The following is a 27,510-nucleotide window of genomic DNA, read 5'->3' on the forward strand; positions in this document are numbered from 1 at the left end:
GCTGCTACAACAGTCGGTTACCGAATGTAAAGCTGATGTAGCATTGCTGTCCGATTCATACCGCATCCCTGCTGGAAACGGCAGTTGGATTGCGGACAAGTCTCAGATGGTGGCGGGCAGTGTAGTTCGCCTCCGCGCGGTGCTCGCTGGAAACGATAGCGTATCAACGGCAGTTGAAGGGCTAGGCGGCTAAATGAACTACAAACGAGGGAGCGTGGCTGACGCCAGTATGGTTTCAATTGGGTCCTAAAGCCCTACCTCGTTTATGGTTGCAAACGATAGTGCATCGGTCAAGAATACTTGAACCGATGTTATAAAAAATCTGGTAAAAGTCTAAATCAGTAAAAATTATATTTTTATGTTTAATACATTTGCAGGCAAATATTGGCATGTGCAACATTTCAGAACGAATCAACCATCAACCCAAAACGTCAGGCCCATATATTAACTGTCAAAGGTTGAGTCAAGTGCCCTGCGGTGTTTTGCTAGTGCGTTTGAATCCTTACGTCAAACAAGACCGAAAATGTCGAGGAAGGATTTTTCATCTATTTTCAAATTTCAAATTAAACAATGTTCCTTTCAATTTTTGAGTCAAAAGAAAAACTGACACGTTCAGGATGATTAACTTCATCGTTCCCTGAAATAAAATCGAATATCGGTTCTTCATTTTAGGACCCAATTATGGTTCTGGCAGGCACGTCATGGCTATGTGTATGGTATATTGTGATATTGTGAAGCGAGGGCTGGCAGTCTGACATTCTACTCTCTTAGTAGGGCCGGGTGACACCGACTCGAAACGGCGAGTGGGCTAATGGCTAGGCTGTCTTCCGTCCCATAAAACCGTGGCGGGTCTTGTAGCACGCTGCCCAATCCTGCCATCCAGTTTTGCCTACTGGGTGGGAGTAGGCTCAGATGCACTTTCCTGACTTGCGCTGATCTGGCTCTGAACACGCAAGTGTCAACCCTCGCATGGCCTCCCTGCTTGCCGCAAGGCAGGCATAGATAACCATGGGATCACTAAAGGCGACTACTCCAGTAGGATTCGGCGGCAGCCGCAAGGGGGACCCATATAGCAATGAGCCTTGAAAGACAAAAATCGTTGGAGATGGAGGTGATGGACCCCTATTAGAGAGGGGGAGAGTGGAGTGACGGTTGCTGCTATTGGCAGTACCGAAGAGTCTCCAGTGGTGGTGGGGAGTAGCCCTGCCTGCACGCCTGATGAGCCACTACCAGGGATACGGGTAGTGGCCGAGCAACTCGATGAGATCATCGAGTTCATAAGCGGCAAGCAGAACAACAACAAGGAGCTTAAGCAGGGCCTGTAGGTTAGGGTGGCTCAAAAAACACTTTTTCAATTTTTTTGATGGGCCGCCCTCTTATTCGTTTCTATTTGATGCCCTGATGCTCTGGACAAAATTTCAGCCAAATCGGTCAACGTTTGGGCAGTGCTAAACTCGTTGGAAGTTTATATGGAAAAATGTATGGAGAAACATCCATAAATAGTGATTTGCAGTTGGAAGGCACAATTTACGATCAAGAACCATGATACTCATTCAGTTCTTGTAAAATAAAATACAGAATGTTATGCTGAAAACCGCGAGAAGATTAGAGTTTATTACGCAAAGATATTAGCATTTTACAGGAGTGTTGTAGGGGTGAATTTATTTCTTTTCAAAGGTAAAAGAAACGAAATTTGCTCCAACCCCACTGCAGAGAAATGCTAATAACTTAGCCGGGCAAACTCGAATCTGCTCGCGGTTTTCTGCATAACATTCTGTATTAAATTCTCCAAGATCTGAATGAGTATCATAGTGCTTCATCGTAAGTTGTGTAGTCTAGCTGCAATTTACTGTTTTTGGATGTTTCTGCATACATTTTTTCATATAAACTTCCAACGAATTTAGCACCGCCCAAACGTTGACCGATTTGGCTGAAATTTTGTCCAGAGCATCAGGGCATCAAATAGAACCGAATAAGATGGCGGCCCATCAAAAAAAAATTGAACAAAGTTTTTCCCATACTAATTTGAGCCACCCTACTGTAGGTGCTTCGGCAAGCTGTTCGAGTCGCAAGACAAGAGCAGGACGCCTATATCAGGCGTGTAGCGGCAGCAGATAAGGTAGCCAAAGGTAACCAGACCAAGGCCCTCTCCTCCCCTAGCTAGAGGTGTGCGCCGCCGCGCCACGCCGTTGCCGCCGCCGACAGTTTTTGGCACGCCGCCCCCGACATTTTTGCATCGGCGCGCCGCCGTTTAAAATTTGTCATAATCTATAATGATCTATAATTTTCCAAGCTGTTAAAAATTTTCAGTGGAAACTCCTAAGATTCATTGGATTTTCCGTATAATTTGCTGATAGATCTCTAGAACATTACGTTGAAACTCCAGAGAATTTTTCGTGAAGATAACAATTATTTCCATGAAAAATCCATACAACATCTTGTTAAAATTTCGAAGAGCTCTCCGTAAAAACTGAGCGTGAAAATTGCGAAGGAGTTCCAGTTGAAATAAAAAATTTGTTTGAAATTTAATTTTTGAACAGAAAAGTGTTGTTCGGCAGAAAGTCACAAGGTTGGAAGTTGTTAGGCCGAATCGTTTAACCGAAAAGACTATTTGGTAGAAGCTTACCCGAGCAAAGCTTAAGAGCAAATCGATAACTTGTTTTAATGTTGTGAAATCATCGATTATGTTTACTTAATTTGATATCTTTTCGATTGTTTAAACGGTTCATCTTACGTGATCTTACTATCTTACTGTGACATAAAATCAAAAACTATTTCTGCTATCGATGAGAGCAAATCGAAAACTAAATTTGATATTGGTTTCCGATAGCAAAATAGGTACACGGTGTGATGTCATAACATTCAATTTAGTAATTTAGAGATCAAAATTTGTAATCAATCATGATGATTTATACATATTTGAAAACAATTATGAATCAAGTCAAAATCAAAATATTCTATATGCTCTTATTATGTTATCAGACTTTGGTAGGATATCTAGCCTTCAGATATTTGGCCGAGAGTGTCATTTGGTCGAACAGTTCCTTTGGCTGAAAAAATCGTGAACTTGTCCTTCGGCCGAAATAGTCGTTTGGTTGAATAGACAATTTAATCAAAAGGACATTCGGTCGAAAGTGTCGTTTGGCGGAATTGGTCATTTTGGATATTTTCACAACAATAACGGGAGAATCCTTAGCCGTGGAGTAAGACGCGCGACTACAAAGCAAGACCATGCTGATGGTGGCTGGGTTCGATTTCCGATGCCGGTCTAGGCAATTTTCGGATTGGAAATTGTCTCGACTTCTCTGGGCATAAAAGTATCATCGTGTAAGCCTCCTGATAATACGTATGCAAAAATTGTAACCTGGCTTAGAAACCTCGCAGATAATGAGAATCTCTACAAAGTTTTTATGGGAAGTTGTTCCAAATTTCTACAGGAAAATATTCGAAATATTAACGAAAAGTTCCTATTGAGTCTATTTTGAGTATTCTTTAAAATTCACACAAAAAATTATGACTAGTGAAAGAGATGCTTTAACGCTGACTTCCCCAATCTAAATTAATCAAGACGGTTAGTTTTTTTTATCCTTTATTAGAGTGATTTTTTTTTCGCAGGGAGAAGTTCATCATTAAACGGCTAGTTTGGCATAGCCAACTTTAAAACATCGGAAAAATGCTCGGATTTTTTGAGGATTGTTCAGAAAATTCTTTCTATTTCGATTGGTAAGTTCCATCCCATTTCAATAAGACAGACGGCCAAGTTGGTAATTTGGCCGAAAATGCCGTTTGCCCTAACAGGTCGTCTGGCCGAAACCATCGTTGCCTAAAAATGCCAATTTGACAGAAATAGTTTTGATAGAATGGACCATTTGGCCAAAAATGTTATTTGGTCTAACGGGGTCATACGGCCAAATTTCAATGACTGAACGTACTGAACGGGTAATATGGTCAGAAATGGCCACTTGTTTGGCGAAATGGTATTTTTGTCAATTGACCATTGAACAAAATTCCGTGGCCTCTGTATTTTTAAGTCGATACTGGACTTTAGGCTAAAAGACATCTAGCCAGGTACCATTTAGCAAAACGATTCACGGAAACTGTTATCAGATCAAAACTGGTTTGAACGAAAATGTAGGTTGGCCGAAAGCGATGTACAGCCAAAAGGAAAATTTGGACGGACTTGCAAAAAGTTGTTTACCCTAACAGGTCATTTGGCTGAAAATGCCGTTCGGGTGAAAAAGTCGTTTGACCGAATACACATCATCATCATACTAAAAATGCCGTTTGGTAAAAAATTGCTTTTGGCAGAAAGAGCCATTTGGCCCATAAAGGCCCTTTCTGCAACCTTCCTTGAAAAGTGTCGTTCGGCTGAATGGATTATTTTGCCAAAAAAGACGTTTATTCGAATAGATCATTTGACAGAAAATGTCGTTCGGCCAGAAGGGTTGTTTTGCAGAAAGGACATTTTCGGGCCAAATTACCATTCCTACCAAACGTCATTTTCGGTCAAATGATCTATTCGGTTAAACGATTTTTTCTGCCAAAATACCAGTTCGGCTGAATGTCGATTTCGGCTGTATGTCGTTTTCGTTAAAAATACACTTTTGGTCAAACCATTTTTGACCTGATAACAGTTTCGGAAAAACGTTCAATTCGGCTTAATGGGATTTGGTTAGCTGGCTTTTGGCTTAAATGCCAGTATTGGCTAGAGAGGTTACGAAATTTCGTTCAACAGTCGTTTGACAAAAGGCATTTTCAACGTAAATGTCATTAGGCCAAACGGATGGATATTTTGGACTAAATTACCCATTCAGTTGTTGACATTTGGCCGTATGACTTGTTGGTCTAAATTATATTTTCGGACAAATGACCCATTCTGTCAAAAGACCATATCGGCCAAACGGCATTTTTGGGACAAACGGCCAAACGACCTGTTAGGGAAAACGACTTTTTCAGCCAAATTACCAGTTCGGACATACGGCTTTCAGCCAATGGAATTTCCCAAGAATTTCTTACGGACAATACACTAGTCGTTCGATAACTGCAACATGACGCATTCTAGACGTCAAACAATTGTCAGACGTCGTCAAAATAGAAGTGCATCTGATTGTTCATCGCTATGCAGCTATCATCGACTTTGACATAATTTTGTAGCTCGGCTGTTCGATAACTGCAAAACTGATGTAACTTTCGAAATGCAATTGAAAGCATTGTATGACTTTCAGTTATCGAACGTCTACTGTACAAAGAATTTCCCGTAGAATTCCAATAATTTCGAACAATTTTTCGTTGAATCATTTTGAACAATCCTCCGCGGAAATTCTAAAGAAGTTTCCGTTAAACTTACGGAGAATTTCTCTTGAACAATCCAGAGAATTTTTCTCGAAAACTCCTTAGAGTCTCCCGCGGAAATTCTTAAGAATTGACTGTTTTATCGTTGGTCACGCCAAACTATATTATTTATTTATTCAGACTAAGGCCGAAGTGGCCTGTGCGGTATATAAGAGTCTTCTCCATTCGGCTCGGTCCATGGCTACCCGTCGCCAGCCACGCAGTCTACGGAGGGTCCGCAAGTCATCTTCCACCTGATCGATCCACCTTGCCCGCTGCGCACCTCGCCTTCTTGTACCCGTCGGATCGTTGTCGAGAACCATTTTCACCGGGTTATTGTCCGACACGCCAAACTAGCCGTCTCTTTTATTATAGACTGAGAAAGCCAACGGTAAAAAAAACCCATTCAACTAGAAAAAAATATTTTAAGCTCTTTTTAATGGAATGTATCCAACCGTCTAAGACGAGTTACGTAACTCCATTAGATTCCACCAATTATTTCGATATCTTTTCAGATACGTATTTCGACCACAACTGTGTGGTCGTCTTCAGTGTCTCGTACCTGACTCGACTAGCCTACAATTATCAATAAGGTTCTGTGCAAATTTGGAAGAATACTTAACAGAAACTCAACAAGAACTTTTCATAAATTTCCGAATTTTTTCCTGTAGAAGTTAAGAACATTTTTTGGTGAAAATTCTGAAGTTTCTCATGTATATTGCGATAAATTTTCTGCTGAAATTCCAAACAATTTTATTTGGGAATTCAAAAGAGCTTCTCTTGATAATTCCAAAGATTTCTCAAAACTTCAAACAATCCTACACTGCTAATAATAACTATATATAATATATGTGTCGCCGTTATAAATTTTTGCAATAGCACCACCCTAATATAATCGATATGGATCCACACATAAATCAAATTGTTGCTTATTCGTGACCGCACATAAAATTTATTTCTATATATATTTTATTAGTGGTTTGCGTGAAGAATGATTATGTGTGCGCTTATATACATCATAACTTAAATCTATGGATTTTTGCCAATAAAAATGTGTGGATTTTTGGTAGTGTAAAATATTTTCCAAATTTTGATTTTTCTCCAGATATTTCTGGAGAAGTTCATAAGATTTAACATGCGAAAATCAAAAAAATCTTCTTTTAATGTCTTGAAAATATGCCGAAAAAATGCAAAAAAAGATCTTAGAAAAACGTAATGAAAAAATCGCCACGCCGATTCACGCCGCCGCCGGGTAAAATGGCTTTCGGCGTGACGCGGTGTTACTGCGGCGAAAGAACAGCCACCTTCAGTGGACAGGTGATACCGGTGCCTTGAGTCCGGGCACAAGTCTTATGACTGCAAGGGCCCAGACCGAAGCAAGATGTGCCGTCGCTGTGGCGAGGAGGAACACAAGGCGCAGGAATGCGACAAGGCACCTAGGTGCCTTATCTGCGCCAGTAAGAAGCAGGCCCAGAACCATGCTATGGGCTGGCTTGCGTGTCACTTCGGAGAAGCCAATCGGAAAAAGCCGTGCAAGTAACACAGCTGAACCTGAACCACTGTGCACCTGCCCAGCAACTGCTGTGGCAGTCGGTCTCGGAGTCGAGGACCGATGTCGCCCTCCTGTCCGACCCGTACAACGTCCCTGCCGACAACGGCAACTGGGTGGCGGACGGGTCTAGGTCGGCGGCAATCTGCACAACGGGAAGGTACCCGGTTCAAGAGGTTGTACACTCCTCCGCGGAGGGTGTCGCGATAGCCAAGATCAATGGTGTGTTCTATTGTAGCTGCTACGCCCCACCAAGGTGGCCAATGGAACAATTCAACCAGATGATCGACAGGCTATCGTCCGACATAGTAGGTCGGAGCCCGTTCGTTATAGCGGGAGATTTTAATGCTTGGGCAGTGGAATGGGGCAGCCGCTGCACCAATCAGAGGGGACAAGCGTTACTCGAGGAACTTGCAAAACTCGACGTAGTGCTTGTCAATGACGGAGCCAGTAGCACAATGTGAACTGGGGAACCCCGTCGCCGAATGAATCGCCTGATAGTTTTTTTTGCAAGATTCCGAGCTTAGACTGTACGCTACATCACAGTGCTACGAAATGCTTCTCCGTGTGCCTGCCTACGGTGATCTCGATCGATCGGTCCGAAATAATCCAGTCCCACGTAGCTAAACGCTCTTACATAGGGCTGCAAGCGTTGGATAGGAAGTGGTGCTATTCGAGGTAGAACCGGCTTACTTTTCCGTAACCGATACTTCAAACAACTACGAATTACTTCGTCAACCGCTGTTTGTAGTTTCTGGATAAAAAAACGCTTGACGCACTTCGTACACGATGATCGCAGAGGAACCCAAAGCGAACGGGAAGAGAGACAAACTCAAGAACTGCTTTACGAAATGGAACCACGTTAGCAGAACTGAGAGGTGCAAAATTTGCCAACAGAGCAAGGTGAAGGTGAAATAGATTTCCAGAAGGACTTAAGCAACAAGGATCACCTAAGGACCTAAGGTTTCTTCGGTGGGTATTCCTTGATAGGTATTTTATTTTCTGACGGGCAAACTCAACTCTATTTGGATTTCTTTTTCATTGTTCTATGCCATACACAAAATATCACTGCATCGCTTTCATATATCAATCTCAGCATGTATGAATAGTTTATTATCGACTCATGGGATTCAAATCATTCAGAAGGAACAGATCCGAACATTCCTGACGTGATTCGCATCTGTATTTATACGATTAGCACACACTCTTCATTTATACGATTGTTTTACGATTTGCACCTGGTATGGACATAAATGTTCATATGTTACAATATTTTTCTTCTGCGCTTGCCATAGCCACTGTAGTTGTTGATGCAATTCCATGTTTTTTTCTCTTGTGTAGTATATATTGGCTTTTAGTGTACTTTTTTTTATCAAGCGGGAATCGACGATCAGTTTTGTTGTGAGATGCTGTCTTATTATATGCCAAATTTCATATTTCCTTTTAAATACTCTTTTTTGATTTATCTAGAACGTGTAATACTATTTGAACTAGTAATTGGATGAGCTGCTAGGGGAATTTACATGTTGTCGAGTACCACTAACATCTTATTAATTGTTACGGCTGTGAATGTTTGGATGATTTTATTAACAACTATTGAATAGATGGTGATTCGAGAGAATGAAGTTTTGTTATACGTAGAATGACAATTTTCCTAACAATCTCGCGAAAACATATTAGGTTAGCGTTGGCGTACGTAGATGTTTTTTGAACTTCTTCAAACATATTCTGTTTTTGTCTGTAGTTATGATAGTATGATACTATAAATAAATTAGCACAAAACATTACACATCCTTAGAAATTTTAATAAAAATATCTTGAAAATATCATTTTAGGGTACTTTGGAGTTCTTACAGCATAAATATATTTTTTTATTCGCAAAATATATCATTTTAAACTTTACAAGTCCATTAATAGCTTATACGTAATGTCACTTATTTTTTTTACATTTTTCATATTTTGTTACGAAAGGCAATGAGTGTACTTAAATTCCGGTTACAAATAATTTGTCACGTTCATTTTTCTCCGTTTGTAAATTTCTTACATGAATCATTTTGTTTTACTTATTTCAACAATTATCGCTAATTGAAAATAGTTTTTTTTTAGCAAATGAATGGCAATAGAATTGTCGAGGACTGTTCCGTTTGAAATACATAATTCGAAAGAATTTTATTTTTGTTTACACACTCATGCTTTGCTTTTCTCCAATAAGGCACACCAACTGATTGAGGTTGGCTTAAGTAAATGAACTCTTGAGTGGTATAACATTTTTTCAATCGAAAATAATTGCACTGATGGTTGTTTTATAATTTTAGTAGAAAACATGTCATATTCCCGAAACATTTTCCGATAACTAAGAGGGGTTGATGGGAACTTTAATAAACATATCAGTTTCGAGTTTCGAAAGTAGTATTTTCGCCGTAGATTCCTGACATGTAAATTCAGTTCGAAAATCTAACGTTGCCAACAATTTGCCATTCATTTGCTCACACATACTTAGCTCGATAGTTTTAATTATATTTTTGTCTATTTCTCACTTGCTTTATTGTAAATAAAAAGCGATTATTTGAGATATTTCTCATTTTTTAATAAAATCACGGAAACTTGTTTTTCAATTAAAATATGATGATAATTGTAATTCTGTTGAAATTGTATCCATCAAGCGACAAATTATGAAATACGACAAGTATTACTGGAAATGTTTCCATTTTCGGCACAGGATCAAAGCGATGTTTCGAAGCGCAATAGTCTACCGGGAATACCAGTCGGTTCCATATCAGCCCTTTATGATAACAGTGTGCTTTGCTTACGATGGGGATATTGGTCGTCACTGACTTACTGTAGAATCACATACAACACGAATTGGTTCTACATCGATTACTACAGCACGAAGAAGTGTGCCAAGTGGGGCGTACTTTTGAAAAGGCAACAGTTGAATTATTGAACCAAAAAGCTGAGCTGATTATAATAATCAAATTGTATTCATGTGTGATCAACATAAACTTTTGATATAGCATTACCTTTTATGCTGGCTACAGAAATTCAAATGACATGTATGTGGAAATCCAATTTTAATTTGACCTAATTAATCATAACGTTTATGTTCGTTCTCACATATCAGATAGTGTTATTGGCACAAATGTGCACAAAAACTCATAAATCACATATTTGATAACCATATCAACTTAATTTTGACTAATATCCCCGGCGTGTTTGAAAAAAAAAATCGGAAAAATTAGGGTTGCTGTACCGCTACCCCAAATTGGAATTCCACGACTACCGGTACAGCCTCCCAAATTTAAATTAATTTGAAATACTATATTAGTGACTTTACACACGAAAACCTTCGAAATTCACATTTAATCATTCTATCAGCTTGTTGGCATGTCAATAGGGCTTAATTATTATGATGATCCGATGATACCGATGGATGATTCCTAATACGGATATTATTGTTTTTATTATTTGTTTCTAGGTTACAAGACATATATCCTGTTTTAAATCCTGTTTCGTCCTTAGTTCGTCTGATTGATTTTTTAATAAACGGCAGTAGTTTGTTTACTTTTAACATTCGGTGATTATTTGATGGTTTCAAAATCAAATGAATCTTGGAAAATAAGTAGAGGGAAAAACACCGAATGTTAACAATTTTCGTGGAATCTATTTATTCGCAATAGATTGCATTAACCAAGTCAGATCGCATAGCTGTCGAGTAGTTCTATCCTAAAAGCACTGGAAGGAAACCATTCCGAGAAGGAGTCCGAGGAAACAGTCAGTTTAATTATTGGCGAAATATTTGAGAGGTTTTTTTTCTGCCATAGAGTGGTGCAAAATGCATGAACAATGGGTGGTTTTGAAAATACTACAACCAACGAAGTAGAAGAGCTTAATCCACTCGTTCGCCAGAAAATACAGCTTGCCCGACGGCGGGAATGTTGCCCTGCTCATGGTGCAGGCCGGCAGCTTTTGCTGCTATTCAAGAGATACGTGGTGATGCCGATAGCAAAAAATAATCCTTCCAAGAGGGAAATGTTTTTCTTTCCATTCACAGAGACACAGTGGTTAAGTGGTCAAGCATTCATTTCTTAGTACGAATACTGAAAATAATTAGCGTGCAATATATAAAGTAGAATGCTGTCGTCAGAATTTGACCACATATTTAGTTTCAAAAGTGATTTTCAACTATTTAAATTTCAGGTGATCATCAACAGAGCCAACAATTGGCCATCTTGGAAACCACGTGACTTTTTCAGTGATTTTCAAGAGCACTTATTAAGAGATCCATTACGCACATTGTGGTGATACAATGGAATCATTTGCATACTTATACTAAATAATCGAATAAAGTTTCAGTACTACTGTTAGAAAAATAATAAATGTGTCACACTGTTGATTGGGATTCATTGTACAATTACCCTAATTCAGTTCACATATTTTTGAACAGTACAACTGTTCGGTAATCCACCGAAAATTTTTCTGTGAACCTGTAAAATGACTACTTAAATCCTCTGCTGTTGCAAACACAGTGAAATTTGCATAAATTAATGTATGTTAGATGGAATTTGTAAAAATGAACCAAACCTTGATTGAACAAACAACTTAAAATATGTTTATTTTTTGAACCACTGTGTCATAAAACCATCCACTTGGATCAGTCTCCCTTTCTGTATAAGTATGAAGGGTAAATACTCCCAGTCAAGATTTGCGTCGATGCTAAAAATTAATCCACCATCATCTAATGTTGGTTTACCACGTTCCTTATGCTTGGTTGCCTTCTTACTCGCTATGCTTTTGTTCCAATTGTATATAGAAACGAAAGAAAAATATTCTATTAATTCTAATGTTTGACTTTCCTCTGTCCATTCGTGACATCTCATTGGTGACACTATGCTCTTCTTTTTTCGGTATGATCTTCAAAATATCTAAGAGAATAAGCTCCTACCCTATCTACCGCGGTGGACAGGTCCTTATAGCAGCACCAGAGCCGACAATAAAACGGTGTTTGCTAATGTGATAACCATAGTGGTCGTGTAAATACTTATGCTGCTGCTTCCGCTGGTCGTGATGTCATGATCACGCACAAGGGGGGCATCAATCACGTGGATCACGCCATTCGTACATTCGACGTCTGGTCGAAAAACGGGAATCCACTTGTTCGTTTCCCTCCATTGGATGAAGAATCCTGCGAAAAAAAGAACGGTATTGTGATAGGTTTCTCATAAAATTTTATTGTTTATTGGCAAAGCAAAACTCTGGGAATTGTCAAATAATATCTATCTACTGATATCCCTTAATTCAGTGCTATGTATTATCTGAAATAATTGCCGAACAAATGTGAAAAATAGTTTTTTTTCCTTCAAAAAAATCATTTCTGATTCTGATTTCAAAACTGCATTGGATCCTATAGATCAGGGCTGCCCAACGTACGACCCGCGGGCCGGATGCGGCCCTCGACTCAATTTTTTTGTGACCCGCGGCGTGTAAGAAAAATAACCTCATAATCGTCCCGCCAGCTTTTCTATCTGGCTAGAAATCTATCTCATTTTTTAAATATTCATTATTCAATAGATATACGTTAGCTTGAAATCAAAGCTCGCGCAGCAAAACTCGGCAAAACCATTGATTTAAATTTGAAACGAAAAAGACACAAAAGGTTGATGTGGAACATATCGCATTTTCAATAAAGATTTGTAAGAGTAGTTTATGTTCACGTTGAAAAAAAGGAAGGCCGGTTTGCTTTGAAATAAAATCTGAATCCAAGCATTCTATGAAATGTGATATTTGAAAGGGCCTTCAGAGCCTTCAAAGGTGGAAGGGCGCTCACTCAATTTAAATTTCCATTTATTGAATCAAATTATTGGTACACCCGAGCAAATACGAAAATGCAGTACGGGCCAGTTTTGCTGTTAGTAAGATATTCGCAGATTGCATGAAACCTTTCTAGGACGGAAAACTTGTTAAGGAATGCATTTCGGTTGATGTTGACATCGTGTGTTCTAAGGAAATAGCCTCCTTCAGTAGCATTAGTTTGCGCGGAATAGAGATGAGTGACGTTTAACGCTCGCACACTGATGTGCAATTCAGCATGTGTAAATACATGTTTGTTTTCCTTCTGCTCATAACCTCAAAATTGATCGAGTCATCACAATGATTGCGAAGGAGTCAAAAAATATATGGAAATATACTCATTTTTACCCAAACTTTGCTGAGTAGCACCATCTAGGAGTGTTTGTTTTCCTTTTATCGCCACTCACACATTCGGACGTGAGAATCTCAATACGGTGAAGCTGAAGAGTAAAAGTTTTCGTAAAAGATTTGAAAGCTACGTTACGTGAAAAAGCCGCCTGCTTCATATTCTACTCTATCACAAACGATGAAAATATTGACGTGAAAAACGTGGCAAAGATGGCTGCCTTTATAAGAGAAATCAATGGCCATCTTTGAATGGCAGAGAAAATGGTAGCTTTGATCCTGATGCAGGTAACAACTAACGGGAAACACCTGAGGAAACACCAAAACTTAAGCGACCTTACGATTGATGGAACACCAGCAATAACAGGAAAGAACAATTGGGTTGTGACGATTTTAAACAAGGAAAAACAATCACATAGGTATGGCGATATTTCCCTGCCATTGCATATTCACCAAAAGAATCGACATGCTAAAACGATCAATATTCCCCAGGTAGTAACGCTCGTTTTTAATACAATCAACTTTATCAACTTTATCGTTAGGGAACTCAACCCCCACCAATTATAAATGACGTTGATGGAAATGAAATCTGAATACGGAGACTTACTGTATTATTGCGAATTTCATTGACTATTTAAGTCGTGGTACCATGCTTGAGAGATTTTATTCTTTTCGAAAAGAAAATGACACTAGTTTTATAAGATAAAGAAAAACCACTGATTGAGCTGAATGATCCTGAATAGATGAGTGACTTGGCTTTTCTATCAGATATCGCCAAACATCTCAATGACTTGAACATAAAGCACTTTGGCACAGTGGGTTGCTGAAATCTGGTTCATTTCTCTCATCCTGTTGAAAACAGTTCAACACCGTTTACCGATGTGAACAAGGATGTTATCGATCATTTAGTAATTTGCGTTCGATCATTTAGTAGTTTGTCAATAACTCATTCCAGAAGCTAAATTTCAAAATGTCTTGTATAGTGGACTTCTAGTGCGAAGGTTTTTCTACAATTCTGCCTAATGGTTTGTTGTTAGAATTTGACTAATAACGGAGTTATAGCGCTAGTTGCAGTAACTTAAATTAAATTATTGGAATTTGGTTATCATTTAGTCTAAGGTACTGAAACTGCAACTATAACTCCGTTACTAATGGAATTCAAACAACAAACCATTTGGCAGAGTTGTAGAAAAACCTTCGCACTAAATGTCCATCATTCAACACATTTTGAAATTCAGCTTCTGGGATGAGTTATTGAAAAACTATTAAATAATCGAACGCAAATTACTAAATGATCGATAACATCCTTGATGTGAATAACTTAATGTAATGTTTCAAATGGACCTCTAATGCAACGACGAAAACAAAATAAACAAAAAAAGATTTTTCGAACGCAAATCGCGTTTAGTTTTTCTATAAAATGAAAAAAAAAACAATGATTAGACTAGATGTAAAAGTACTATAGTACCAGTTGTCGCACTAGTGCTTTATATGCCAAATGGCCAATTAAATCACCGCAAACCAAGTTAATATCGGTAGCATTGGTTCGGCTACCTGCAGCGGACGCCTCCAAGGTAGTCAAGTTAGGGAGCGTCAAGGTGGGGTGGTCGGTATGCCCTGTGGGCATATATGAGCAACCCGAAGTTTGCTTCAAGTGCCTGGAACCGGGGCACAAGCAATGGGACTGCAAATGCCCTGACAGAAGCAAGCTCTGTCGACGCTGTGGATTGGAGGGACATAAGGCACAATGCTGCACGAACCCTCCCAACTGTTTGATCTGTTCCAGCAAAGCTGCGAACAGCAAGCACCACATGGGGGTTTCGAAGTGCCCGGCGTTTAAGCGTGCTGCAAAATCACAGTGCAGGTAACGCAGCTAAACCTGAACCACTGTGATGCAGCCCAGCAACTGCTGTGTCAGACAGTTGCTGAATGGGGGACGGATATCGCCATCATAGCAGATCCTTACCGGGTACCCGCCAGGAACGGTAATTGGGTCACCGATGGGTCTAAAATGACGGCGATATGGACAACGGGGAAATACCCAGTCCAAGAGTTGATGTCTTCGACACACGAGGGCTTCGTCATTGCCAAGATCAACGGGGTCTTCTTCTGCAGCTGCTATGCGCCTCCTCGATGGTCGATCGAGCAGTTCGGTCGAATGCTAGATTGTTTGACGGCTAACTTGATGGGGCGTAGGCCGGTGGTGATAGCGGCGGACTTCAACGCTTGGGCCGTGGAATGGGGAAGCCGATCCACGAATCAACGGGAGCAGATCCTGCTGGAATCACTGGCCATGTTGGATGTGGACTTGGCTAATGTCGGTACCAAAAGTACCTACAGCTGGAACGGTGCCGAGTCGATTATCGACGTTACGTTCTTGAGCCCTGGTCAAACGGGTAGTTCGAACTGGAGGGTAGATGATGGCTACACTCACAGCGACCACCTGGCGGTTCGCTATAGTATCGACTATACGACCAGCATTCAGCGGACGGAAGAAGGGCCGAGGCCTAGTCCTCGTATGTAGAAGACATCGTACTTCGACGACGAGGTGTTTAAGGAAGCGCTCCGCCGCGAGCACAATACTCTCGGTCTGAGCGGCGAGCAGCTGGTAACAGTACTCTCGCGTGCATGCGATGCCACCATGCCTAGGAAAGTCCACCCTAGGAATGGGAGACCACCGGCTTACTGGTGGACTCAAGCAATTGCGAACCTGCGCCGCGCCTGCCTACGGGCAAGGAGGCGGATGCAGCGAGCACGCACAGAAGAGAAGAGGAGCGTGTTGAACGACGGGTGGCGTTCGTGGCTGCTAGAGCCGCTCTGAAGACTGAGATTAGATCAAGCAAAAAAGCCTGCTTCGAGGGCCTGTGTCAAAGTGCCAACGCGAATCCATGGGGTGACGCCTATAGGGTCGTAATGGCCAAGACACGTGGGGCGATGGCCCCTACAGAGCGGTCTCCAGAGATGCTGGAGAGGATCATCGCGGGACTCTTCCCACGTCACGACCCAAGTCCCTGGCCTCCCTTTGTGGAGCTGCCACGGGCCAGGGTGGCCGACGGTGGTCGACGGTGGCGGAACTTGCGGGGATTGCACAGTCCCTTAGTGTAGGTAAGGCGCCAGGACCGGATGGTATTCCGAACCTGGCCATCAAAGCGGCCATTGCCGAGGCTCCCGAGATGTTCAGATCTGTTATGCAGAGATGCCTGGACGAGGGAGTCTTCCCTGAAGCATGGAAAAGGCAGAGCTTGGTCCTATTGCCAAAAGCGGGAAAACCACCGGGGGATCCGTCGGCATATAGACCAATATGCCTGCTTGATACGGCGGGGAAGGTGCTCGAGAAGATCATCCTCAACAGGTTGTTGATACGCACGGAGGGTGCGGATGGTCTATTGAGCAACCAGTTTGGCTTCCGAAAGGGTAAGTCGACCGTAGACGCCGTGACTCTCGACGTGAGGAATGTTTTCAATAGTGCCAGTTGGGCAGCTATTGCAGATGCGCTCCTGCGTCTTGGAATTCCCGAGTACCTGTACAAGATTCTCGGAAGCTACTTCCAGAATCGAGTACTGGTATACGACACGGAGGCGGGTCGGAAGTGCGTTGACATAACCTCAGGGGTTCCGCAAGGTTCCATACTGGGTCCGGTGTTATGTAACGTCATGTACGACGGTGTCTTGAGGTTGAAGTTCCCGGTTGGCGTGGCAATCGTCGGCTTCGCTGACGATATTACGCTGGAGGTCTACGGCGAATCGATCGAAGAGGTGGAATTGACTGCAGCCCACTCGATCGCAATTGTGGAGGAGTGGATGAGTTCCAGGAAGTTAGAACTGGCTCACCACAAGACTGAGGTGGTTGTTGTTAACAACCGAAAGTCGGAGCAACAAGCGGTGATAAGGGCAGGCAACTGCACGGTCACCTCTGAACGCTCCATCAAACTCTTTGGGGGTAATGATCGACGATAAGCTCACCTTTGGTAGCCACGTCAATTACGCCTGCAAGCGTGCCTCCACAGCTATAGCGGCATTGTCCCGGATGATGTCCAATAGCTCTGCGGTTTAAGCCAGCAAGCGCAAGCTTCTGGCTAGCGTTGCTCTGTCCATACTGAGGTATGGGGGGCCAGCTTGGGGCACGGCCCTGCGTATTAACTGCTACAGAACGAAGTTAGAAAGTACATACCGAAGTCCGCTCAAAATCTTATCCGTAAGGGATTCTGAGCTCCCAAAACAGATTCTTTGGCAATCATGTGATTTTTGGTGGTTTGATTTGTATCGCTAGATCCATAAAATTTTCTATAAAAGGAAATGCTGGCAGTTAGCAATAATTGATTAAAAAAATTGAGATTTTTTTTTTCAAATTTCTGTGACCCCTAACTTCTTTTTGAAGCTTGTAAGGAGATATTCGATAATCGATAATAGAAAAACAATATTTGTCCTAAAAATCGAGGAATTTTTTTCAAATTATATAAATATTCTGGAGGTAAGAATTTTTCAAGCCTTGATTATTTAAAAAAATTGATTAAATGGCAAACATAACTTTCCCATAGCGAAATGGATTTCATATCAACATGGAACAGTTATGCTTTCAGTGGTAGTATTAAGTATAGTTGGAATGTGCATTGTGCATCGATTTCTCATTACCAGAATTGTTGCCCAATTCGTAGACAAGCTCAGTGGTCTAGTGGATATCATTTCTGCCTACAAGCAGGAGGTCATGGGCTCGACCACAGCATTTACCACAGCCTTTACCTTTACCGGCGGAACACGTGTTGTTCGTGTGCCCGCGTTTTCGCACAATGCGCGACCACATGCTTGCCACATGTGGTCTGGACACTACCCCGGACAGCCTAGTCCGGAGGATGTGTAAAGATGAAGTTGGCTGGAACGCCGTTTTATAGGCTATCGTCCAAGTCGTCTCGGAGCTACACAGAAGGTGGCGCGTGGACTCGAGGAATGGCTAGTTCAGGCGCAAATAAGAGGTGGTCCAAGGGTTCGGAGTCGGCTTCATGGGTCATTCCAGTGCCCTGTGGTCGAACTCGATCCTTTTATCGAACAAGTGGCCGCGTGAAGAACAACATGGTATCGTCGCTTTCGCGGCGTCGGTCAACCGGGCGGGTTCCGAGCCCGAGGACGGAAAGGGGTCCTCGTCAAGGCTGGGGCAGGCGTAGGCACCGCGTCGGCAAGTCCCTCTGTGTGCTGGCGAATAGGCCCTATCGCAGAAAGGTCAATTTGGGGTGCACGCGGCATCATCATTCTTGATGCCAGTCGTGCAGAGGGAAGCAGGCGCGAAGTCGACCCTGCCCACCTTCCGAGGACATAGGGCGTGGTAAGGCCACCTGGAAAGCCGGCAATGCGCTGGCACGATACCATGGTGTTCTTCTAAAAAAAGCGAGTCACGATGTTCGATGCTGCAAGGACACGCAGCTAACCTCGAGGGTGCGTTATGCACTGGCCCCCCTTTGAAGCATTACTTTCTGGTTGTACCGAAGGGACGATGGGCTTGGCGGCAATGGAAACGGTTTAGCTGGTCGGGGATGAAGTCCTGCCTCCCTCATTGAAGGTGGCCCCTAACCCAGCACTTCCTGGTCAACCCAGGATGTCTATTGAGCAGATTCCCCCTACATTGTTTAGGAAGAAAAAAAAAGACCTGGACGATGCTCGTGGAGGACTAACGCACACTTGGAGTTTCTGAAAGGAAAGTGCCGAGTACCATCGATGGTGCATTAACAAGTAGCATACCGTGAGAGACGTTTACGGTATCTGTTACGATAATGAACATATTAGGGGGGCTACAACCCATGATAAATTTTACATAGTTGTGCGAAAAAAAAATGACCCTCAATATAAAATGAGCGAGAACAAAGTGTTCGCCTTTTGGGTATTCCCTCATATATTTACCGTATTTGGCATGGCTGTAATAAAACTAGACCAAAAATTATGTAGGTTAGGCAAAAAAAAATGTCAAAACAAAACAAAGGAAGATTGAAAAAAAAAACGAAATTTTCCACATTTTCGGAGAAGCAAACCGCCCTAGGAGGACTAACCTACAATGTACTACTCGTTTTCACGCACTCTCCATACTAGAATGCTGATTTGCCGGCGCGTGGTGCGTTGTTCCCAAAAGCTGCCAGTAAAAAGGCGCTTTGCCTCAAGATTTTTCCGGCAACGAAATATCACCACTTTTCTGATATTTGATTGAGATTTTCTACAAATTTTTAATGGCCATCAGCTAGCTTTATTGTTTAACTGTTACTTAAACAAACCAGAAGAATCCACCTAGCGGTGATGGTGCCTTTTTCGTGTACATATTATAAAACAAGAAAACATATAAGAGTAACAAGCAAGGCTCATAAGATTCCATCTATCAAAAGTTCTGTTCTGGAGCAATGCTATAGCCTTTACGTATACTTAGTATACAAGAAAGACAAAAATACCCATGAAAATCGTTACAGCTAAGACTCTAAGGGGGAAGCCAGAGTAAACGCGACGTGCGATGCGACGCAACGCGACAGTGCAATTTGACAGCCTGTTGATAATGATTGTTATTCTTTTACGTGAGTCGCGTCGCGTCGCATCTCTCGTCGCGTTTACTCTGGCTTGCCCCTAAAGCAGTATTTGCTTAGCTAAGGCATATTGCTCCTCTTTCCCTTCAAGTGCGATAGTTTTGTTTTCATGGCTTGTTATGATTTGAGGAGGTTTATGCCTCTCTTTTATCGTTGTTCGTTATCTATGAGAGCGATTTTTGCAATCCCTGCCCCTAACTATCGATGTATATTAAAAAAATCGAAATATTTGGTGCTAATTTGTTAAAAATAGGTTTTTGTAGTTTTTCTCATAATTGAGAAAAAAGGTCTTATGTAGTTGCCGCAGTTCTTCAAACAAATTATTTGACTATTAGTTTCAATTTTGGTGATTTTTCGTCAGTAAGAACGCAAGATAACAGGAAACTGGAAAACTGTCGACTGGTGAATATGATCAATATAGGAACATGTTAATGATATTGTATCGGCTTTGCCCTTGCTATATTGATCCCTAAATCCCATTTGTGTTTGTGCAGGCAAGTGTCTGTTTCGCGTGGTAATGTGTTGTGATAAAATAAGTTTTTCTTGTTCCTTTTTTTGTGTGTGGTGCAGTAACAAGTAAGGAAAAACACATCGCACCCCGAAACGAAGACACTCACCAGACTGAAGTGAACTCGAATAATCATCTTCGGCTGTTCCGCGAGAGTAATGCGATTTGTTTGTGATGGAAATGGATGATATATACAGATATATTAGCGGGGTGTTATGAAATATTCGCAGTGAAATATGTATCAGGGGAACTGTATTATCAAATGGAATGACAAAGGGGAACAGTTGTTGTGGGTTCTCTAAAATAAATCAAATTTGAAATGGGTTTTTGTAAAAAAAAGTTAAGCAATTGACTTTTCTTCAGTTGTCATCATACCAGCATGCTCATATCGTCTAACTAAAAGGAAAGTTTTTTCTCTAGCTCTGGTGATGCAAGTAGACGAGTTATTTGTGATTACAAAGTACTTGTAGATAAGTCAACCACCAGACAAGTCACAAATTTGTGCTCCTGAAATTCGTTATATGCAGGCGTTCGTTGATGACACACTCAAGAAGTAAAAACCAACAAAACTTGGGAGAATTTAGATTCCATGATTAAACAAATATCTTGGGTCACAACACACAGAAAGGAGCTAGCATAGTATAATGGAATACGCATGGCAAGGCATGTTAACGCCTTTGCCTTACAACTAGGATGCTTAACAAATGCCACATAGGAATATACTCACTCCGGTCTTCTTCCTTCACTCGGATCTGTAGATTATGTGGTCCGACAGTTGGCAGGATGAGAGAATCGTTGGACATGCTCCGCAGATCGGACATGGTAAACACTCGATCCGCTACCACAAGGTGACGCTCCAGAACAGATCTGGACTGCAATTCAGTAATTGTCGCCCGACGAGTGTTCGATGATTTGAAGTGGGAAAAAAGGAAAAGAAATAAATCAATAAACATGTTATGGGTATGGATCGGCAATAAACACGACATAAACTTATTTACTGTAGAAGTTGGTTGGAGGGGATAAGTTTGATTTTATAAAGTTTGTAGAATACAGATTGATTAGCCTTTATTTTTTCTCTTCTTTATATGCACTCTCATAAGCTACTTATGCTTCCTTGCAAAGCTTTCAATTATGTTCTTCATGACTCTTTTAAAACTTATCTCTTTTAATTTGACTCAGATATTGAGCCCAGGTTAGAAAATTGCATTCACGCCACCGCCGCTTCAAAGTAGATCGGCGCACAGGTTTCAGCTACAAGTAATGACTGAAATAAAAACTTCACTTAAAAATTTAAAAAAATTCATCAAAAAATAATAAACTGCATATAAATAAATTGGAGTAGAAGCAATAAATAGAAAATAATATTTCACTGAATACAATGGAGTCGGTTTTTAAGCAGGGGATACGTATCGCGTTAAAAAACACGCAAAGAAAAAATGTATAAAAAATCGACGTAATCCCAAAAATCGCGTTAATTCCGAATTCCGCGTAGAAATTACTTAATCGAAAATCGATTTTTCGCTCTTTTCTCGAGTTCTCCAACCATTTTGAAAAAAAGTGTGAAAAAAGTTTTTTTTTAAAAACGCGTGGATTTCAAAAAACGCGTAAATTGCAAAATACGCGTGAAAAACGACCCACGTAAAAAATCGCGACCCCAGTGTAATGCCAAACAAAAAAAGTGTTGAAAGAAGTGTTGGCTTGATAAATGGATTGCGAGTGATTTGACTATGCGTCCAATTTGGGAATCACGAGCTCATTCAGTAGCTGCTAAGTTGCGAATGCCGTCGGAGGTCCTTAGTAGCTTAGTTGGTTAAAGCACCAGTCTAGCTTACTGAGGGTCGTGGGTTCGAGTCCCATTGAAGGGAAAGTGGTAACTTTACATTTTTAAAAACAACATCTTCCACATAATGTACATATTCACATATGAGTTTTCATAACATTGTAAAATAAAAATCTTCCAACAAACAAAAATAGATAAGTACTTTTGAAAGTAAAAAAAATAAATTATAAAAAAGAATTTTCCATTGAAAAAATACCTACCAAATTTCCATAAATAAATCAATGCATACTAGGACTAAAAAATTGAAAAACATTCCATGAAATGATTATTTTACATAAACAACTTTGAAAACTTTCTACAAAAAATTAAAATAAGGAGCAAAAAAGATTGAAAATTTCTATGGAGAAATAAAAAAGCAATAAAGCTGAGTTCTTTTCTATAGATGATACCTTCTTTAAAATCGTTCATTGTTCATGGAAAATTTATTCAATCTCACTGCTTTTTTCTATTTTTTATGGAAATTTTCTTATTTTGTGTAGCTTTTTATTGATTTTTTTTTGTGGAAAGTTTTTAATTGTTTGTGGGAAAAAATACTTATTTTATGGAAAGTTTTGTAAGTGCTTATTGCTAATATTGATTTATTTAGGGAAGATCCATTAATTACGTAACGCAAAAATTGGACATTTTCAACCCCCCTCCCCCCTATGTCACACTTTTTGTATAAAACGTCTGAAAATTTTGTATGGATCGTCACACTTCGCTAAACCCCCCCCTCCCCCCTCTAAGTGTTACGTAATTTGTGGAATGGAAATTCTTTTTTTATATTGCATTTTTTTTTCATTTAAAAGTGTTTTTTTTTTTAATTTTTTCTATTATGGAAGTATTGCGTTATTCAGGGAAATTTTATTTTTATTTATTGGTTTTCACGTTTTTCCGGACCTCTTAAAAACGCGTGAAAAATCCGCGTAAAAACCACAATATGGATAGTGATTTTGAAAGACACAAGTACATCAGTAGTGACTACGAAGTATATCACAATACTGCTAATTATAATGTTTGGATTGAAGAAAAAATAATTCTTGGTTCGATCTGGTATTTGTTTTAGATGTTAATGATAGTTTGATAGTAAACTTCGAAAAAGATTTACCAATCACGTGGGTTTGTTTTCTATTTCCGGTCGTGCCGAAATGGTTTGCAACCATCCTGTCGTACTCGAGCTCAAAAGATTTGAAATCAAAGAAACCGACTCTATGCTGTGCTGGTGTACTGACCACTGGGCTTTGTAAGTTATTGACATTGGCTTTAAAACCAGCCCATCGGGACCATTTTGTGGCATTTACATACATTTTCAAAATCGTTCTCTCCACGTTTTTCACTTCTGTATCTCGGAAGTCGGAACGAAAGATCAAAGAGTTCCCTGAGGGACACCACCATGAACTAAGCTTTTATCTTTTCAACTTCAAGTAGTCTCGGTTCTGTTGTTCGGAGCTCTCGTGCAAGCGGCCGGTCTTGAAGAAGTGCAGCGAGTGCTTCTGTTGGCCCGTGGGGATGGTGCGACTGTGGACCGAAGAATAAAATTATGCAAATTTAGGCACAGACTATCACCCAAGCCAGGACGTTGCGAGTGAGAGGCAGCAAGCCAAAGCGTGGTCAGCCGCAAATATCCCGTTGGGAAAGGACGACAAGATGTTAATTAATTATTGATAAATTACTTTAACGCTACTTGATACGCCACCGAGCTGACATCACGTCAGAGAGTTGAGTCCAAAGCTGGTTTCATTTCTGTTTCTTTTATTTTTCATTTCCTATGTACACGGTGTGTTCTCACTTCCGACTGGTGCTGAATTTTAATTAAAACTTAATTTTGCTGTATTGTTCGAGGTGGCTGGGTTTTGAAAAATTATATATTCATTTCTTTTCTCTTTATGTTGTGATGTTTTCTCAAACTGAAGGCTTGTGGCTTATTTTTCATCTTGAATCAACCTACTAAATTCATAAGTTTCATGAAAGAGTGTCATTGAGAAGGGTACTAGTTTTCCATGCCGTTGAAAAGGATCACGCTGTTTGGTGGATAATAAATTTCAGGAAGCACAAAAAGCTTGAGAGTGAATTAAAAGTTTTCTCTTGGACTTGGTGAGTTGAATTTGTAATTAGGCAAGTTATTTATTATTTTATTTAAATGTGGGAAAATTACTATTGTCTAGAAGAAAAGGGAATGAGCTTACCTGATCTTTGTCGAATAGAAAATCAGCCAAATTCGCTCCTTGGTGTTCGTGGAACCATTGCATCCATGCCTTGTCACGGGGGATGAAATAAGTGAATCGCTTGGTGGTTTTGTTCAATTGTTCGTTGAAATGGTTCAGGCGACCGAATTGGTAGGTTAAGCTGCAAACAAAAATAATGAACAGGTATTAACAAGTCAATAACGACTAACTTTCAAATCATCCGTAATATACACATGATAATTATATTAGAAATATGTGCAGACAGGGTGACCACTTAATCTCCATTTTAAAACTCCCGCATATTTCCCGACTTTTTCCCGATATTATTAGAAAAATTCCCGACATAATTTTGAAGATTTCAAATATTTTTTTTTGTTCTGATCTAAAAACAAGAAAGGCAAAAAAATCGTAAAAAATTATATTTTATTCTAAAAGTGCTTTTAATTGACGTTTTCTGTCACAAATTTATTTAGTTTTATTGTCTCAGTCAATTCCTTGGATAATTTGAGGTCAATTTTAAAGCCTCTAACTATTTTAAAAATCTATAGTTCTAAACCAACATTTGAAAAGCGTGTAACAGCCAAAATTTATTCTTTCCAGTTCTTTGTCTATGTATGCAAACGAGGAACCGGAGAGAATATTTTTTACCGTTACGTCCTTATCCAATGTCGTTCTAGAGCTACCCTTAAATAAATTGAAGAATCCATTGAGATAATAAACATTTTTGCGTCTGCCAATATTTCGGTATCTTCTCCAACACCTCCAAATTTCAGAGATGAGCCAACCTAGGGCTGCAAATCTTTGTTTTATCTTTATTATAAAGATTTGCCGCAATACGCTGGCTCTTCTCTTAAACTGTTGCAAATCACTTTAATAAACATATTATACTTAATAATCATAACCTTCATGTTCTTCATTGCTTGTTACCAGGAGGGTGAAACGCCTGTCATCCGCGGTACAATGGCACTCTACCCAACATCGTTTTTGGTACTTCTGTTTTTGGTACCCAGTTTCTGGGTAGTATACCCGAATTCAGCGCTCATTTTGGGTGATTGGTTCATACGCAGTTAGTGCTAATTATCGGCAATTAACTTCTCCTGGCGAAAACTTGCAATTAGTTGAGGTACATCGATTCTTTTGTATTTGTATGGCTTCTTTATGTCGAAAAATAGCTCGTCGATACTTCCGAAGTTTTGTTATCATGATTTAAACGAAATTAAAACAAAAACATTGTACGCCATATTGAATGAATGGTGGGTAGGCGTATTAGCCTTCTCTTCAGTCCCCTGCTTGTTACCAATCTCTATTTTTTACTCAATATATTATCAGTTCTTTATACTTATTTTACCTTGACCAGTAATGTATTATTGATTTGATTATTTCTACAATTGCTACACTGCCCATGATCCCATATTTGTAATATTTGCATTTTTGACGATTTTAAGTTAATGTCTGAGGGAAGCTCTTTCGTAAAGCGCTATTTTCGTACTTATATGTCTATAGCTCGGAATTGGGAACGAATTTCGCTTATCCCAACTGGCAATCTCTTTGGAATTTATCAAGGAATGTTCCTAGAAAATTTTGCTATTTCTACTATTTCTCAAATTTGAATTAAGCTCTAAATACTAAACAATTGTACAACTAAAATTTTCGCCTCTCAGTACTTCTCTCCGATGATTTGATGCATAAAGGAACCAAATTTTGCAACACCCAACTGACAGAAGTTTTGAAATTTTTCAACGATCATTTTGATGTAATAAAAAGTATATGTGACAGCGATAATTTTTGCAGTAAGCTCTTTTTACTTCAACCAAGTTTTTCCAAGTTTCATACAAAAATTACCATTTCGGGAGAGTAATCAACACCATATTTTCTTGTGGCGCACGGCAGAAAAGGAGCGATGAGAGCGATAGAAAGTCCGTCAACTTTGTATGTAGCGTGACAATAGAAAAAAGCCTATTCCCATTTGTAAACACGGAAATACCAAATAAATAGATAGAAATCAAATCTAGGAATGGCGCGGAATAAATAATTGATGGTAAATAAGACAAGAAGTTCCTCCAGGAATTCCTCCGGAAGTTCCTCCAGGAATTCCTCCGGAAGTTCCTCCAGGAATTCCTCCGAAAGTTCCTCCAGGAATTCCTCCGAAAGTTCCTCCAGGAATTCCTCCGAAAGTTCCTCCAGGAATTCCTCCGAAAGTTCCTCCAGGAATTCCTCCGAAAGTTCCTCCAGGAATTTCTCCGGTAGTTCCTCCAAGAATTGTTCCGGAAGTTCCTCAGGAATTCCTCCGAAAGCTTCTCCATGAATTCCTCTGGAAGTTCCTCCAGGAATTCCTCCGGAAGTTCCTCCAGGAATTCCTCCGGAAGTTCCTCCAGGAATTCCTCTGGAAGTTCCTCCAGGAATTCCTCTGGAAGTTCCTCCAGGAATTCCTCTGGAAGTTCCTCCAGGAATTCCTCTGGAAGTTCCTCCAGGAATTCCTCTGGAAGTTCCTCCAGGAATTCCTCTGGAAGTTCCTCCAGGAATTCCTCTGGAAGTTCCTCCAGGAATTCCTCTGGAAGTTCCTCCAGGAATTCCTCTGGAAGTTCCTCCAGGAATTCCTCCGAAAGTTCCTCCAGGAATTCCTCCGGAAGTTCCTCCAGGAATTCCTCCGGAAGTTCCTCCAGGAATTCCTCCGGAAGTTCCTCCAGGAATTCCTCCGGAAGTTCCTCCAGGAATTCCTCCGGAAGTTCCTCCAGGAATTCCTCCGGAAGTTCCTCCAGGAATTCCTCCGGAAGTTCCTTCCGTAATTCCACCGGAAGTTCATCCAGGAATTCCTCCGGAAGTTCCTCCAGGAATTCCTCCGGAAGTTCCTCCAGGAATTCCTCCGGAAGTTCCTCCAGGAATTCCTCCGGAAGTTCCTCCAGGAATTCCTCCGGAAGTTCCTCCAGGAATTCCTCCGAAAGTTCCTCCAGGAATTCCTCCGGAAGTTCCTCCAGGAATTCCTCCGGAAGTTCCTCCAGGAATTCCTCCGGAAGTTCCTCCAGGAATTCCTCCGGAAGTTCCTCCAGGAATTCCTCCGGAAGTTCCTCCAGGAATTCCTCCGGAAGTTCCTCCAGGAATTCCTCCGGAAGTTCCTCCAGGAATTCATCCGGAAGTTCCTCCAGGAATTCCTCCGGAAGTTCCTCCAGGAATTCATCCGGAAGTTCCTCCAGGAATTCCCACGGAAGCTCCTCCAGGAATTCCCCCGGAAGCTCCTCCAGGAATTCCTCCGCAGGTTCCTCTAGAAATTCCGCCGGAAGTTCCTCAAGAAATTCCTCCGGAAGTTCCTCCAGGAATTCCTCCGGAAGTTCCTCCAGGAATTCCTCCGGAAGTTCCTCCAGGAATTCCTCCGGA

At 40.7% G+C, this 27,510-nt stretch overlaps 1 protein-coding gene across 4 annotated transcripts in view; it reads right to left on the minus strand.

Annotated features, from left to right (window-relative positions):
- Positions 1-7,953: 7,953 nt before the first annotated feature.
- LOC134205545 (fasciclin-1) overlaps positions 7,954-27,510 on the minus strand; it is a 576,572-nt gene continuing 557,015 nt past the window's right edge. For all 4 annotated transcript variants that reach the window (XM_062680847.1, XM_062680846.1, XM_062680848.1 and 1 more), the window contains 3 exons: positions 24,139-24,298; positions 20,861-21,005; positions 7,954-12,062 (listed from right to left, as the gene is read on the minus strand). In XM_062680847.1, coding sequence (XP_062536831.1) covers positions 11,848-12,062; positions 20,861-21,005; positions 24,139-24,298 — 520 coding nt within the window. In that variant the 3' untranslated portion in view covers positions 7,954-11,847. The remainder of the gene's footprint in view (positions 12,063-20,860; positions 21,006-24,138; positions 24,299-27,510) is intronic.

The sequence above is a fragment of the Armigeres subalbatus genome, chromosome 1, assembly GCF_024139115.2.
Source record: "Armigeres subalbatus isolate Guangzhou_Male chromosome 1, GZ_Asu_2, whole genome shotgun sequence".
Classification (NCBI taxonomy): domain Eukaryota; kingdom Metazoa; phylum Arthropoda; class Insecta; order Diptera; family Culicidae; genus Armigeres; species Armigeres subalbatus.